Below are 18,063 nucleotides of genomic sequence, written 5' to 3' on the forward strand. Positions count from 1 at the left end.
ATATTACAATATGAACAAAGAGACTTTTCATCTAGATGAGCTCAACCTTAAAACTACAAAGGCAAAAGGACAAATGTCTGAAATTAATCATAATTTTTTTTCCTCCCCTTTAAAAGAAATGGAAGAGATGGGTTATTAAACTAATATCTTGATCTGTGCAGTCAAATCAGGATTCTGGCTATTCCAGAATCCACCTAAGTGGAAGGGTGAATTTCCCACTGGACAGTCCTAATTTGCAAAAACAGTGCCCATTTCTGGTCACTGTCCCCACATCTGGGAGGCAAATATTATGTGAGCATCACTGAGCAATACAAAGACTCTCCCTCCTTGGAGATGGGCAGAACGGCCAAAGCAAGGCTCCCGTGAAAGCTAGAAGCCGTGCTTTCTCTTTGTGAGGACGCTGGTATTTCCTTGGTCAGCTGAAGTCATCACTGTTTTTCTCAGTAAAAACTATGGACTTGAACTGACAGTAGCAAATGAGGGAAATAAAAAAGTAAAATTCACTGCAGGCAAACACAGAGGCTGAGCACATTAACGGGGAGATCTTCAAGAACTAACAAAAATGCAGTTCCCAAGGCAAACTTGTAAAACACACCTAAATTTTGTTACAAAAAGGGCTACCAAGCAGGTCATCTAAAAGTAGCGCTAGCAAACTCAAAGGAGCAGTGGCGCCTACAGTCTTCAAAAGGAGAAGCACCAATACGTCCGGCAGGAGAGCAAGCTAAGTCACCAAGAACACAACGGCAACATCGGTAAAAGCATCCTGGTAGAACAGAGTTGCATGCTCAGACACAACTCTTAGTCAGCGTTGGACATTACTGACTGAGGAAGAGTTGGCTACAAAAACTGGTTATTCTGCCTCTCTTTTCTTGGAGGGATGGGTATTTTTAAACTTTCACCTAGACACTGGGGGAGTTCAGTGTCTGCTCCTAGCCCACGTCTCAATTAAAGAGCCGTTTTGTTTGGTAAGGGGAATAGCAGTTAAGAGCCGAGCAACCAGCCAGTACTATCAGTTACTAGAAAAATAGCTAATTTGATTCCAAGTGATCACTCTTTTCTGAAACACTGTGGAGAAGCATTTATAAATGGAGGGCGGGGGTTATTATTCCAAACCCTCATAGGAAATGGTAAAATTCCTCTAAGGTGCAATGAAAAAAAAAAAAAAAACCCAAAACCCAAGAAACCAACACAGGGGAAAAGGGGTGAGGGGGAAGATGTTTTGCTATAAACCAAGATTATTCAAAAATGCTAGGTTGCCATGGAAACTGCTCCGGGAGGGTCAGCCAGCCTCACCTTTGGCTGCAAGGATCATCCGTCACTGCCAAACCACTGCAAACACCACAAACACGCACTCAAAATTCGCCCTTCCAAATCTTTCCTGTCCAGCCCAGCGCTCTCATCAGCACAGCAGGAAATAAAGTTCGCCTCTCGAAGAGGCTCCTTTCGGCGTGAAACAATTCAGTTTAGGAACTGATTTTAGTCTACAGCTAGAAGACAAAACTGTCTTAAGAAAAGAAAGAGTCTTGGCCTCGTTTTCACCTTTCTTTACGCACAAGTCCTTCCTCTCCTTCCCCCAAAGTCATATATGTTCTAGCTCCAACCTGGCCCACTGGTTTAATTATTCAGTGCTTCAGTTGGTTTCAGCGTAACACAAATACACTGAAAGGATCTGAGTTACAAATTTTCTATTCTCAGGGTTCAGTCCTCCTCCTTCACAGCAGATATAGTTAGCAGCAAGAAAAAAACGACAACAAAACACACCCACCGAAGAAACCACAACCAAAAAACCCCAAACCCCTGCCCTCAAAAAAGAGAAAGTGCTTTTACTCCGCCAGTATAACTGAGCAGCCTAAGGAGGGAAGGGGACACACAAACGCGTACAGATTTACTGCTCAAAATCTGCTCCTTGGCTAGCCTGGCTCTGACCAAACGCCGTCCTCTCCTCCCTTCTTTCCCTTCCCCTGAATTAGTAGCTGTAGCCTTCCCAACTATATGAAATTACAGCGAAACACTGACTTGAAGGGCTCTGGAAAGTCACAGGTCACTCACAACAGCCCTAAGCCTATCACCTGCAACTCTCTTCAGGGCAAGGAGTGAAAAACAGTCCCAAATATTTTATGATTTTGGGTCAAGCCTAGCTCTTAACACTGGAGCAGACTGAGCAGTAGGCTGCCAGGACTCCCGCTGGCCTTTACGCTCCCCCTAGGAATTAGCTCCGCACAGGATCAGCAAAGTTGAGGGAAATCAATGGATCTCTCGCATAAGTTGAGGAGTAGCTTGTTAGACTTGGGTATGTACTAACTTGTCTCTAAGGCCAATAAGCAGTGGTGTACAACATGCACTGAGCTAAATAAACACGGTCTCCATTTCCTCCCCTCCCTCCCTAGTTGTCGTCTTAAGAAAGGAGGTGAATAGCATTTTGGAAACTGCAATGACAGAATGGCTGGTAAAAATGCAACATCATATTAACTAGGATATCATAAATAAGTGTCCTTGCATAATTTTTTTTTGCAGACAAATGGACAACATGCTTTAGTACCCCAGCAAATGGGCAAATAAAATTTCTGGTAAAAAAGGAGCTATATTTTGTGAGCCATGTATACTTTATGGCTGCAGAGGAACACTCAGTTTGGTTTCTCATGCGTTCAAGGAGTAAGAGTAATAACTGTATATCCTGACACTTTAAGAATGGCTGAAGAAAGGAACTGATAATTTTGAATATCTCTGTACGAGAAGTTCAAGTCCTTTTACAAGGTTTTTATTTTTGAATGTCTAGACCAGTTCCTGAGGAGTCCACTCATCCACTTAAATTGGTAAATTATTTTGACATACTATAAAAATACCATTAAGTTTTTTAGCACAGGGCAGTTAACCAGGGTGGTAGGTTTCTTCTGTGAGGACACAGTGCTGGACCTCAGTAAGGAAGCTGACACATCTTTGACAGAAAGACCTGTTTCTTAAATTACAAGAAAAATAGGCTATCTTGCCTGAAGACGCTAGCCTTTTTCCAGTCACCAATGGAAGCCGCTTCCCCCTCTCTCGCTCTCTGGCTTGTTCCAACTATTGTCCTTCATCATTCAGGCTCTGCTTTTCTGCTCTTCTACCTCCACTTGGCTTGGTGACCAAGCCCTCACCACACAGGCTTTTCATGCAGTTCTACTTTTGGAAATATGCCTGTATTGGGTAACAGCTGCTTTAGCTATCTGAGTCCATAAAGGAGCTTACCCATACTTATCAAGTATTAAGAAAAACACGTAACTTGTGACACATTCTGACAAAATACGACCAACCCAGAACAGTATCATTAAAGCTTGTTCCTTGCACTGGCAGAAATGGGAGAATAACATCTTGCGCAAGTATCAGTAGGTTCTTACAACAATCCTGCAAGGCTAATTTAGGAGTTGCTTTTGAGGTTTTTCACATAAAAGCAGCAATTTATTTTAACAAGGTTCACACAGACACATAGAGCCACATAAAAATAATCAGCAGAAAGCATGAAATAGTGTGAAATTACAGAAAACACCGAACAGTAGCTGACAAGTCTAGAAATTTTTTTAAATATAAAATGAAAATTTAGCATAAAAATTATTCCTGTATATAATTTATTTACCCTATTTACAGTTAATTCTGCTGTATCTTCCTGTTTCTTCCTCCCCTGCCCCCTGTCATAGAGGAACACTGAGTAAATAAAAGATTATTTATGAGAGAGTTAATTTTTTCCCAATGTTTATTTTGCTACTGCTTAATGTGCTACACACCCACAGTACAATGTCACAAGAAGATCTAGACTTGCAAAATGTAAGAATTTGAAATCAAACACATTAAACCATAATGAGGCACTACAGGCAGTTTTTGGTGAGCATCAGCAGCCCTAAGTCTCAATCATATCTTGGGTTTTAAGGCTAAAACACCCTCAACAGGTCTAAAATTATGCCATTCGTTTCAATTTCTACATACAGATAGAGGTGCTTAATTTATGCATATGTGCTGAAAGAGATGCTGCGCATGTGTGTATATAAATGAAAATCAGGTCTTAAAAATAAAATTGTTTTAATCGTATAATCCTATTAGCCAAAAACAAATTCATGATCAATAATGTTAGAAACATTTAGAGACAATAGAGGAGGTAGGCATCATTTTCTTTACAGAAAAGGAACAAAGTTCCCCAAAATCTTACACAAAAACTAGCAGACAAGCAGCGACAACTGTAACCTAAATTTTGTGACTGCAGGTAACCTACTCTTCAGCCATGAGACTATGTTTCTTTTTTGAAAAGCAGAGGGCATTTTTTCCTGTCACATCTGTACTGCAAAAACATAAATCGCTTCACAATTTCCCACCCGTAACGTGCATTATGCAGTGAAGATGGAAGAACCTCTATCCCTCCAAAAATTACTCTGTGCTTAATCTAAAAGAATTTTTAAAAACAAAACCTACCATCTTTGCAGGTCTTTCCATTCTCAAGAAGTTTCACACCAGTGGGACACGCACACTGATAAGAGGGCTTGGTAGGAGACATCAAACACAAGTGGGAGCAGCCACCATTATTAATTCCACATGGGTTTGTAGCTGTTAAACATAAATCACACAGATTAATGCTTCTGATAATGAATGACCTCATCTTATGTGTCGAGACGCATACAGCTTTTGAGTAGTAGAATTGGTGGCAGCAAAACAGATAAAGAAGGAAACAATAAACATAGAAAAAGTAAAAATTAATTCCAAGTGTTGAGTAGTGGGGTATTTATGGTACCAAAATGCATGGATGTTGAATGATTCCTTTCTTGGAGGAGCAGCACTTAGCTCTAAGCCAGAACCTTGTTTCATCTCTGCTCTCCTCAGTTTCACAAACTGTTTAATATGTTGGTACTGAATGTATAGTAGGTTGTATATATAAAAACAAAATGCAAGTACAGTAAATTAACAAAATGGTTAAGACAGTGGTTATTACACAGAACTAGTCTTCCTTAATATCACCTGTCAAATTAACACTGCTTTCCATTTAAGAACTACTACTCAGAAAAAATAAAAATACCAAGCTGCCTTCGCGCTGCACATGAAGCAGAAAAAGGAATACAACAATAGGATAAACGTGGCAGTCAGAGAAAAAGCAAGTGGTTTTTTTTTTTTTTTTGACCTTAAAAACAATATAGAGAATATTTGGATTCTCTTTGGGTTTTTTCCCCAATTACTGCATCGGAAAAATTGCATCATCATGCGAGTGCAGCCACCCGCCACCATACAGAAGGACTAATGAAGACTTCTGCAAATCCGTTCCAACTTGCAGTTAAAAAAAGAAAGTGAGGCAGCTTACCATTTGGCTGCCTCTGCTGGCTGAAAGCATGGATATCCATGGGAGAGAAGATGTTGGAATGTATTTCACGCAGGTCCTCCCCAGTGTACTTGCTGCAGGCCAAGATCGAATGCGTGTTCCAGTCAGTCCAGTACAACGTGTCCCCAAACAGTGTCAATGCAAAAGGATGTGGAAGGGAGCCTTTAACCACTGCTTGCCTAATAGGGTACAAGGAAGAAAATGAATATTCATGTACAATTCATGCTACAGTTTTGCCTGAACATAGCCTTCGTGAGAAGTTGTTTTACAGAGCAAGTACTGTTGACCAAGACTTTCTGTTTACTTACAGGAAACAAACGTAGTGTACCAATGTGATGAATGACTTGGGGGGATGAGACAGGAGTCCTGTTTCTGGGCTGCCTACTGATGCTAGCAAGTCCAAGAAATGCCAACTGAAATTCTTACCTAGGTCTGCAGCTACCTATTAGGACTCCTGTAACGTTCAACAGCTGTGAATGACTCTGTGTCATCATCGTGTGTAAGCAGGGAGGAACAGCTGATTTTATACAAGTCAGATTGCTACCTGCTGCTACATAATGTCCATAGCTTTCAGGCTCAACAGATTTCAAACAGATAATATTTGATCAATCAGCAGTCCACCCATCTCTTCTACTTTTCCTGTTTTGAACCCAACGAAAAATCTTTACTAGCAAACAGTTTTAGCATAAAGAAATCCTTAAACTTATTTTACATGATTCACTATTATGATAATTATTAAGGTATTGTTTCTATTAAAAGCATTGCCATTAAACAGAGTTCTACTGATCTTCTGCCACAGTAATGGTATCATTTCTGAGCAAACTGGGTCACTGCCTGTCTCCAGGTTCATAAACAAAATTAAAGGGTATATCCATATATTTTATGTATATACACACACACACACACACACACACTCATTAGGCATCACAAAAATGCAGTACAGATACTGCTGAAGACAGTTTTCCCAGGTTCTTGTGATGTAGAAACTAATTATCTATATCCAGGTTCCTCAGAACTAGAATTAAGCAGCTCAATTCTTATGGTTATTTTATTTAGAATCACAGAAAAATTCTGGATAGAAGGGACCCTGGAGGTCATCTGGTCCTATACCCTACTCCAAGCTGGGCCACACAAACACCATTTTTAAAAGCAATTCTCCTCACCTCTCTTCTCCCTCCTAACTGTGCAGGTGCATAAGTGTTCGTGCGTGCACACACACACACACACACAAGCTCCCAGTGAACGCTGCAGATACCCATCCCACTTCCTAAGCAAAAGCATAAGGGCTTGACACATAGCTGCACTTCAAGTATATGGTATACTGTGATTGCCAAACTCCCAACTTTCTTCCTGCAGGGGAAAAAGTCAGTATCTGTCTATTTGTGGACAAAATGCCCACATGCTACATGCATCACTTCTGTGAGGAAGTCGGTACTGGATTGGTTTAGTAGAAGACAAAAATATTTTTGCTTTCCAAATGAATGTTAGAATAGAACAGAGTAGTATATTAAGGCAAGGAGCTTGCTTTAATATGGAAGGTATATTCTACTAATGATACTTAACACTAATGATACTTAACACAAAGAGGCTACAGTCATTATAGTTCTTTCACCTTAGCTTCTGGAAAAAGATGCATTATCTTTAAAGTTTCTATTTTTTCTGCTCCTGAGAAAAACACATACAGTCCCCAAGTTGTCACTCTAGTGTTCCAGTTCTACACCAAATAAAAATTTCTATTTCTTGATATTGTGCACTAGAAACTAGGACACATCATCTTTTCCTTCTTATCTCTGTCTGGAGTCAGATATGTATTTGCTTCTAATTAAATGCACAACCTGAGCATCTTACAAAAGACTATTGTAATATAATTTACAGCTAAAACCTACCAGCCAAACAGTGGAGCCATAACAACATGCTATTCAGTATAAAGGCATTCTTATTCTGCAAACATTTGTACAAACACCACCCCCAAATCTTAAATGACTTGAAATATGAATAATTTTAGTTTACAGCAGGACTTGAGATTATCCAAGTCCTTCGTTACATGGGCTATAAGCAATAAAATACAAAGCTATCATGATGACCAAATCTCAACCAAAGAGAATATGCCCTTTTATACGGGCATGCTGATATATAGATTTTTCTGAAGCATTCCTACTACTCAGCTATTCACTTTAAATAGATTCAGAGATTTTAAAAAGTGATTAGTGCCCATCAGCTCCTAGTGAGAATAAACCTTTGAGCCCAACAGATGGGGTGCTAGGTGTGCCTGACTTTTGGACAGCCATCTATTCCTATAGCAATGCATAAAGTGAACTGTGACCCTTACTGAAACCAGCCCTTATTGGGTGAGATTCAACAGTGTGAGAGAGCTACTTCATTTGACAGCACTATCAGCCTTGAAGCGAATACTCAAATTCATGTCATTTTCTTAGTAGACATGACTGTCTCATGAAAATGGCTTTCAGCCCAAATACACTGGTACATAGTCCTTGCATTTCATTAACACGAGTAATATGAGTACTATATAAACCATATACCTGGTTTTCCAGCAAGCAATTATAAGGTGATAGCTCACCTCAAATCAGCACAATCAGAGGGGCTTTCTTCCTCTCTGAACACATTCCACGGGCTGCACTAGCAGCTTTGCTGAAAAGCAGCCGCACAATTTGTGTCAGCGCTGAAGCAGTGGTTGAGCCACGCTAAACAAGCCTTCCTAGGGCTGACAGCTCCACAGCTAATGAGGAGGAGGAGGAGGAGAAGGAGGGGAAGGGTCGGTGAGCTGAGGTGGGAAAAAACAGGAAAAGGAAGAGAAGATAGAGCAAGGAATGGTTTTCCCATGGCTGGTGTAAAGCAATTGTTTAGTGCAGCCTGCTTTAAGAACTGCAGAGCTTGGGTTTGGAGGGTGAGAAGAAGGAGAATGACTTTTGCCTTAACTCATTATTCATTAAACATGCCTTGGTGAATGAATAGGAAAAGAACGTCATATGTAGTGTTTAACCACTGTGTGCGGCTGACAGAAGTACATGCTTCCCATATACAGTGTGCTTGACCACCAAAACATGCACTCACCTGGGGTCAAAGGGCAGCCATGGCTCCACATTCGTGGCCTGACTAATAAAAACTCCCAACGAGGGCAGCAGTTAGGGTGCTGCAGGTGTGATCAGACTGACAAGACCCAAGAGCTGCTTGGTAGTGACTCTTTCCAGCCTTCCCATTATTAGCCCCAGGTTTTATGTGAACAAGTGATACAACAGCAAGAAGTGCTACATCCTACCATCCTTCACTAACCTCTTAGTTCCTTCAAACCCCTATACTCAAACTATTAGTCCTGTTGCAAAGAGACACCAGTGATGATGAGAAGGTGAGAGATAAAGAGAAGGAGTAATCTTATTTGTTCAATAGACATATCTGGGGCTTCAACAACACGCAAATTGGCTACATACTAGATGGCACTAAACATACAGTAACCTTAATAATCTTCCCTGTGCCAGGCAGGTAAATTACACAAGTTTGCCTTAAAATCTTAATGGTGATTGACATTCAGAACATGACAATCTTTACTCTGTTCAGTTGGCTGAGAAGGAAAGGTAGAATGGGACAACAGAGAAGGAAGGTGGGAAGAGGAGAGAGAGAGAGAGAGAGAGAGAGAGAGAGAAAATAAGAATTTCCACTGAAATTAAATTCCATTTGTGCTGTACACCATGATTTCCTAAACACAGCTATTTATAGCATCATGGTAATCAGAGATGCAATTACAATAAAAAAAAAATGATGCTAAAGGGTTTTCTACAGCCTGAAAAAACACAGAACCAATTTAAATACGTTCACCTTTGCTCTATTCTTATTCTGTTAGAAAGGCCTGTGAAATACTTTAAGATAATGGAAAAGAAAACAAAGAACAAACAAATTAAAATATACATAATAGGAGGGGCTCCTGAACTCTGAAACAAAAGAAAATTCATAGACTACTTATTTTTTTATAGTAACAATGACAAAAAAAGCTTCTGCTTCAGGATAATGTGCATTTCAGACAAAGACAAAACTAACTTGAAATAAAAATTAACAGCAAAATGACAGAAAAGATCAACTTAAATCCATATCCTTCAGCACCATTGGGATTTCCTCCATCTGCCTTTTTTTGCAACTAACAGTAGAATTCAAATCCAAAGCTAGATTATAGCTATGAGATGTGATAATTCTTCACACCAAAAGAAGGCCACCAAAATCAAGATGCAAAAATAGTATCAGGATTAAGGGTTTTTTTTCCTAGAACTTAAACAGAAAAATATTTTATACCCAAGAATATGGCATAAAAGCAAATGTAATTATAGATGCTGCACCTCTCCACAAAAACAAATACAGACTTTACATTTAACAAATCCCTTCTGTTCTGGCTACATTACACTTACCCAGTTTCAAAACCTGACCAGAATTGCTGCAGAACACCTGGCCTGCACTTCTCTAACTGGCCTTCAGACATCCTGGCCTGCACTTCTCTAACCTATTAACAGTCCAGCTGCACAGCAGCAACACTCATTTTTGTCTCTGTTATAACGTAACATATAAGTATACAGACATAATATTCAAGATGAATAGTATGCTGAAATAACAGCCAGCTGAAACAACAGTTTGTTTCAATGCTGTTATCTGTCCAATCCAAAATATAATGGGATCTGTTTCCAACTCAACAGAAAGAGGAAAAAATATTTTCCACACCTAAGACCAGGAATCATGAAATCTGCACAAAGGAGGTCAAAAAGGAGACAGCCAGAGCCCACCATCTAAGGCTGTATACAAAATTTGATGATTATTTAAGCCTTGTTCACTCTATCTTTATCAGTTGATGTGGTGCATGAACAGAAGTCACAGGCAGCTTTTATCTGCATTCCCTTCACTTCACCTCTGAGGCTGCCAGCAGTCAATCGCCACGGCAGGGTGGAAGAATTTCCACATTTACATTTGCATCTACTTCTCCAGTGTCTCTCTAGAGGATCTCATACCTAATACCATCTCCTAGGCTATCAGAGAAGGACAAACCTATTATTGTCTTTGCTAACCAAATTGAAATGCAACTGAAGATGGGGAAAAAATTAAGGTAGTTCAGCTTACTGCTATTCTCTCAATGTTAAAGAATGAACATTAGAGGGTAGACCTGTATTATATCCATCTCTTAGGCCTCTAAACCCAACTCATCCAAAATGAGCAGGGTTAGTAAAGATGAATGAGACACATGAGACTGCTCACATGTGCAGTTCAGTTATCAGGCCTGAGGACAGAGCAGTGTCTGGAAGAGAGATGCTGATGAGCAGCTGCGGGCAGGTTTAGGGCAATCATATCTCCATCAGTGAGGCAAGAGCTGTAATGGGATGTATGTCCACAGTGTGAGCCAGGGAAGCTCAGCCCCCACGCCAGATGTGGTGTTCTGAAAGCACAGGCATGCCAGTCGTTTGCTTGAGCGTTTCTACTCATCAGAGATGCCTTAAATTCAGATAGCTAATCCAGTTCTCCAGTAGTAAGGTACAACTGCATGGAAAATATACATAAATATACATATAAAATATACATATTTTAGCCACATAGCATATTTCACTCTTACCAGAGCATTTATTACCCAAAGGTCGGTCTCTCTCAGGAATCTGAAGAATGAAACTGAGTATCTGCTTATTAGGCTACCATAGATCCTTGATCTGGGGGGAAAAAAGGAAGACTGACTGTTTTTAATGTAGGTATACTTCTATCTTCTGTTGTAAATAGTTTGGAACAAGTAATTATGTCTGAAAAGTGAAGAAAAAATCACTCATTAAGTATATAATTGCTACAATGAACAACTGAAGATCAGAGTTTTACGAAGCAAAGAACTGGTACAGGAGCAAAAAAAACAGGGTGGACGTTTAAGTTTTCATTTGTAGCTCATACCAAGTATGATGTGCTAATGATGCTAAAATGAGCAGGCACTGTGTATGTACTATTTGGTCTGAAAAATAAGTTCATGACACTACCCTTTTCAGATGCATTTTCTTATACCAACTTCATTCAGGCAGGATAAGCCCTTGCTTGGGTATTACATTTCTAATAATAGAGAAAAATGATATTTGACAATTTCTTTCGCAGGAAACACTTCCATGAGATCAGATTTCGACCTTTCTTAGGATCTATCCTTGTTCTTTGTATTCTTATCAAGAGAAAAATCTATTCTGATTTCACCAAAGCAATATTGGCATCATAGCAATGAAAAGAAGTAAGAAACGGAAACTTCTTGCTTTACTGTTATACTCCCAAATTACAGCTGTTACAGGCACAGCAAGGCACTGCAGTAAAGCATGGTATGATGCCTTAATGGGCAATTTCATATACCCTGGCAGGTAAAGTTTACCATATTGATCTCCAAAAACAATACAATACTCAGAACTGGGAATTCATACCATCTAGAGGTAAAAGCTTTCTGATTAGCCTAGATATTGCTGAAGAAAGTATTTAAGGTATGCTCATATCTGCATTTGCTGTGTTTTACTTTACTTCTTGTGCTACACTGAATCCCACTTTCAGCTAAAATACTTGTGAGCTGAATTCTTCTCAGGTATTTATTTTCTTTCTCAGAATAAGAAAAAGCAAAGCATACAGAATGCCATTTTTAAATATACCTTGCTTGATGAATACATATAAATGCAAAGGGCCATACTCTGCACCATGCTTTTTGCACCTATTACTTGTTAAAGCAAGCATACAACAGAGACAGCTTTGCAGGATGCAAATTACAATGTTTTACAGAAAATGGTTCTCTCCATCAACAGATTACTTAAAATGCCAGACATTCAGAAAAAGACAAGCACTACACATCCACGACTTCTGACATTTGGGGACACTAGCAAGTAGCCGAAGCACTTTCAGCACGAATTCGGCACACCATCAAACGAAGAGAAACTAGATGATTGTGTGTCCCCACCCCACCACATGGATGCCCCAGGCAGGGCAGGGAGCTACGACTCCCTCACAAACTTGCACCGTTTCCTCTTCCACCAACCTCACACAGACATATGCAAGACAAGCTGAGAAAACTAAACTGGATTTTCACCATAAATGCTTGTTCAAACATTCCTATCAGAATAGAAGCCTGGTTTTAATTACCTGAAAAAGTAAACAGGAAACACTCCATATGGGATATTACACTGAATTTTAAAACCAAAATATTTTCTCTTTTGCCACTTGAAGCCACAATTACCATGAGTTTCCAGAAAGTACTCGTAACAAATAACAGGTCTAGTGACAATATTTCAAATTCCAGCTTTATCAAAATCTTGAAAAAGAATCAGAAGTAAAACAGTGGTTGAGAAATTAAGTCACCCTGTAAGTCATTTTTCAGTTAAATCACCTCTATGACATGCCGTATAGCTGAAAGGCCTCTGGCAAGAGGGGAGGTTGGCAAGCCAAAGGGATGAGATGATGGAGTTTAGGGGGAGGTGGACGGATAGATCCACGGACTATGGAGTGCTTCGCGTATGTTCTTCATCACCTGGAGATGCTTCTCCTTTGCTTTCAGCAGGGCTGTGCTCCTGAACGAAATCTGCTTATGCCATCTCAGCTCCTGGAAGCAGCATTGATAAGCTGCTATTCTGTTGCTCTACCAGGGCTAATTATCCTGTACTACATATTTCCCTTTCAGTAGAAGTCTACAAATATGCAGAGACCTGTGGTTTAGTGATTCTAGTTATACATGGTGTACGTACACCTATCTACGCACACACCCTCTCTCAAACACAGATGTTTTGAGGCTGCAGCTTTCCAGCATCTTATTTCAGAGGTGCCTTGGGGAAGAACCCAGAAATTCACTCCAGCTCTGTGTCCAAACCATTTAATTAATTCTACTTATGCAGGCTTCTCTAGTAGTTGTAATCAGGGCACTACTCCTCTTCTGCACTGTCCTGCAATGTTTTGTTAAGGTATTACAACAGACAAACTTTTCACCCTAGACTGGTTCCTCTTCAGTGGTTGAGGGAATTAAATATTTTTACCTCACGCAGCTATACACAAAGGTATGCAGAGAACACTACCATATCTTGTATGTAATTTCATATATTGTTCATGTTATACACAGATAATGAAAAAGAAACACACTTCTAACTGCAGGGACATAATATTTTTAGCTTTTCATCCAATCTGCAACTAATCCTCTGGTAGACAGACGTGATATGATGCTTGAAAATAGGAAAGCAATGCTGGAGCAAAAACTTCAGACATTCACCTCCTTGCAAGAGCTTCCCAGCTTTCTGACAGTTGCTGAAAGTATGTTTTCTTACACCGGCCTCAAAACCCATCTCATTAGCACCAGCACTTCCTGGGGGACCTTGTAAGTGCATTTCCCTTCAGCCAGTAACGTGTTAACTTATTAATTAGAACTGCTGCTGCAGGGTAAAGGAAGAGAAAATTAATTCAAGAGCTGCCTTAGCAGGCCAACCTATCTCGGATACTCTACTCACAGGAGAGCTGTCTGCAATTCAGTTTTGTTTAATTAGTCCCACAAAAAGCAACTGTTCACTCTGATAAGAGCAGGGCAAGAGCTGCAAAAGGAAAAAAAACCCCAAAAAAACAAAACAAAAAACAAAAAACCCCAAAACATCTCTTCTATGCACCAATTTAATTTTTTCATTACTATTTTCTGACATGAAAAACTGTTCATTCCTTTCTCTCACTGGCAAACCAAGGGCACTAGTCATCGACTTCTGCACTCTTCCTCTTTATTCTAATGAGCCCATCACTGTGAAGTCGCTCAGGCTTATAAGTCCCAAGGCTAGTAGGTAACTATATACGATCACTGTAAAATTTGCTGTACAGATTTTCTCATGGATTTACTACTCTACCACATACTCGGTGAGTGCTTCTCACCATTAACTAGTTCTATCTCAATATATGAGGATGAGAAGCTCTGCCAGCACTGTGGTGGTGCGTACTGATTTTGACGCAGAGGCTCACAGACCCTAAAGAGAGCTTCTCTAGATCCTACGCTGAAAGGTGACAAAATCAAGACGTCCTTTGCTTCTCTCCCTGCACATTCCTCCCACTTGCCTACTTTTCTCTTCCACTTTTTTGACCCATGCAAGGCAAGAAGCCAAGCATCCATGCATATAAATATCCTTGTCTAACAAATAAATCTTCAAGTTTTAATTGCTGTACGGTACCAGGTGTAGACATGATAGTTGGACTACAAGAATAAAAAGAAAAAGAATTACGATTTCTTACATACATAAAAATGTCAGGAAGTTTTCCCTTTCACTCATTCCAAATAATAGAGCATAGTCTGAACCACTATACTTCAGAATTTATCCATCAGTGAAGCTAATTAAAGTCTTTACCTGTTTAACCTATTTTTTTCTCACCATCCAAATCTCAAAAATAGGGTTGAGTTGTTTAAGATTGATTTTGATATAAAGATGTTACTTGCTTCTAGCTATTGCTTACTTCCCCCCCGCTATGAAAACCCTTACATCATACTTCTTTACATAAGCTTTTACAATCACATTTATCTGCCATAGACTCTCTTTTTCACCTAACATTATGCAACACTAAAAGAAATTGAGACAGGTCAAATCTTTACTCATCTGCTTGCTTTCACAGAGTGACCAAATCTAGTCAGATCTAGGACACTGTATTTTTTATGAAGCTACACCTCTTTTAATAAGTCAATTGCCTTTTTCAGTTCTTCAGTGGCTCTAGCTTCCAGAAGCATAAATGTTTTCCAAGACCACAGCAAGTAAAGCAGCAGAAAAACGAGCAGCACTTCACAACGATGACGAAAACTGTTTAATCAGGAGCAATTTAGATGGCAACAATAAAAACTCCCCTTATTTTCTAAATATAAAGGAACAATTAGAAGAGGGTCTAAATTCCCAGATCAAATCACTAAAACCAGGAGCTTATAAATGAGCCAAAAAGTCTGTTTTAAGTGAGATGACACAGTCAATGATAAAATTCTTGCCCTCCTCTATTCCCTTATTCTTAATTCTTGTGGAAAATGATTCTAAAAGGTGACCCTTTTAAGGGGTTATTTTAAAAAGGGCATTTTAAAAGTGGGTGGCGAAAAGAACTGGCCCCATCCCATTTTGTTGTCCTTCCCCATGGAAGCAAGACTATCCGATCGTGATGGCTGTGACTGCTAAGCACCCCTCTCCACCTCCATGCCCAATGCATTCTGTAACTCTCGGCCAGTCACTCGAGAAGCTGGAGATCACAAAAGATACTCAGTTGCTGCGATTTGTTCTTAACAAACAGATGCCTGGGTAGATGCGAGGGATCCCACTGGCATTGTGTACTACGGGAAAGGCCTTACCCACTGCAAGCCTCATCCACTGCAATAGGCCCACGTGAGAAGACGGGCAGCAGAAGAAATAAAGGCAGACAGCAGAGACAGAAAGGCGCAAGGGATAATGCTGCAAAAGACTACAAGGAGACATGGGAATACTTGAGGGATGCTGGGAAGGAGAGCTGGAGAGACAGGAGAGCCAGAGAGACATTACCAGTTCCCCTGTTCACAGAACAATCTGTTTAGTTTTCCTTTTTCTGGAGGGTGGGGATGACTAAGACAACAGATTGAGGGTTTTTGTTGGTTTTTTTTTGTAATTGCTTAAAAGGAAGACTTCAAAGATTTCTCTTTTGTTTGCAGAAACAGGAGTTTTCTGGTCTTGCTTAATGTTAGAAAATCAGTTATTGACAAAGAAGATTAATAGATTAGTGAATTAAGAGTCAACATATAGAAAGCTAAACAAACTACAGTTGCTGTAATATATCAGATGGAGAAAATTAAGTTTTTGTTGAATAACTGTCAGAAAATATTTAACAAAAAATAATCACTTTAGACAACCCTAAAGGATCTCTTTTTCCTATGGCAGACAGATACTAAGAGGTCATAGCAGAGGAAAAAAAAATACATAAAAACCCACTGTAGAACAGTTTAACGTCTCCTGCAAGTCTTTTCTTTCTTCCATGATGTAATTGCAAAGAATAAAAAACAAAAAACACACCCCTGGATACAGATGTTGATTCTTGTCTGAATCTTCTGAACTCTCGCACAAGCCTAGGGAAAAACAAGTGCTCTTGGAAGTGCTGTGCACTTTGGAGTGCTTAAAGGAAGTCATATGCCCTTTCCTCTAAAGACAATATTTTCCCTTTCTCCCCCTCAAATAGTAACATACTAGCATATTCTCATGAAATATTTCTGATAAATTTCAGTATCATTTTTAAAAAGAGCTCCTTTTAAGAATTAGACTGCTTTTTTTTTGTTTTTTAACAAATATGTTAAAAAAAAAAAGAATGAATACATCTAAAACCTAAATCACTTGTCTATACAGATCTTTAATACCAGTTTCACCAATTCCACAGAATTTACACTCTGGAATGAGGTAACCGATGTGACCCAGGTGACCTCACTTCTGTGTCACAAGACACAACTGCTACACAGAAAGCTCAGCACTCTGCAGACAGATGGGGCTGAGCAGCCCCTTACACCAAGAAAAGTTTATACCTCGATAGCCCAGTTTCTAGAATGAATCATGAGGTTGGCCAAAGGCAGGCAAGGGAATAGACACACTTACAATAAAAAAAAAACCAAACTCTAAGCCAAGCATATTTACACTGCTGCACAGTAGGTCGTCAGTAAGGGAAAAGTTTGCTTTTTCTGTAGCAAAAGATGACTGAAAATACACTAGTGACTGCAGGAAATACTGAGGTAGCTGTGGAGCCGGAAAGACTGGAGACGCTAGATAAGACAGAGAGATTTGTGCTCTGCGGGAAGAATGTAAATATAGATTTGGCTGGTGGTGTTGTTAATTTTGATTAGAGGGTACTTTTCAAACAACTAACATTTCAAAAATCATCACTCCATTATGCATCATTTTCCAGTGCTACCCAAACTAGTACAATTTTTTGCAGAGCCTGATGCACACACCTTGCCTAAAAGCACTCCAGCCAGACTGCAGCAGCACATTGTTCGAATAAGGTAATCTTTTCCCTCTCATATAAATACAAGGGTATGAAAAAGGTGACTCAAAAATAAAAACCAAGCCACCTAATTATCCTATTGGACAAATGCATAATGTGGGTTTTAGGCGTGATCATATTAGTAGTCATTTTGGAGTTGTACTTTCTTGTTGTTATTACTGCTGTTTGGAGGGTGGGGTTGCTTCAATTTTGTTTGTTTCTTTTACTCCTACCATCATCTGTGAGCACCTCATATTTGTGCAAGAAACCCACATTTGCATTGCAGTTTTTCAGGTGGCAAGCTGTCGCCTTGAGCCCCGTGTGTGATCAGTTTCAGAAAGATGAGTCTTTTTTAATTTCTGTTACACATCTGATTTCATGATCTTTCTGTTCTTATCAAAGGAGATATATGACAATATTTTTCTTAGCTTCCCAAACATTTTTAACTGGGACACCCTAAAATCTTCTTCTCCGTTAACCAAAATTGATTAAAAAAATAAATAAAGACTCAAGTCATTGTACATGATAATTTCTATCCTTTTCTTTCCATTACTTGAAAACTTAGGAGATAGTCTTCCATTTTAAATAATCCTTTTTTTGAGTGCTATTAGGGTTTCTTTCCTGCAAAAGAGAAACAAATCAATGGCTACTTCAAAATAACATATCCATATCTCCACATCTTGAATTAAAAAAGCCAGTTAGACTATTCATATCCAAACACACATGTCTAAAACACACATTACACCCAACTCCTGCTACCT

General features: G+C 39.4%; 1 protein-coding gene across 4 annotated transcripts in view; it reads right to left on the reverse strand.

Annotated features, from left to right (window-relative positions):
- Positions 1-18,063, reverse strand: part of LRP6 (LDL receptor related protein 6) — a 121,795-nt gene that overhangs the window by 51,298 nt on the left and 52,434 nt on the right. For all 4 annotated transcript variants that reach the window (XM_068952989.1, XM_068953016.1, XM_068952998.1 and 1 more), the window contains exons 4-5: positions 5,315-5,511; positions 4,438-4,569 (exon numbers count right to left, since the gene is read on the reverse strand). In XM_068952989.1, the coding sequence (XP_068809090.1) occupies positions 4,438-4,569; positions 5,315-5,511 (329 nt within the window). The remainder of the gene's footprint in view (positions 1-4,437; positions 4,570-5,314; positions 5,512-18,063) is intronic.

This window comes from Struthio camelus, chromosome 1 (assembly GCF_040807025.1).
Source record: "Struthio camelus isolate bStrCam1 chromosome 1, bStrCam1.hap1, whole genome shotgun sequence".
In the NCBI taxonomy this organism is placed as follows: Eukaryota; Metazoa; Chordata; class Aves; order Struthioniformes; family Struthionidae; genus Struthio; species Struthio camelus.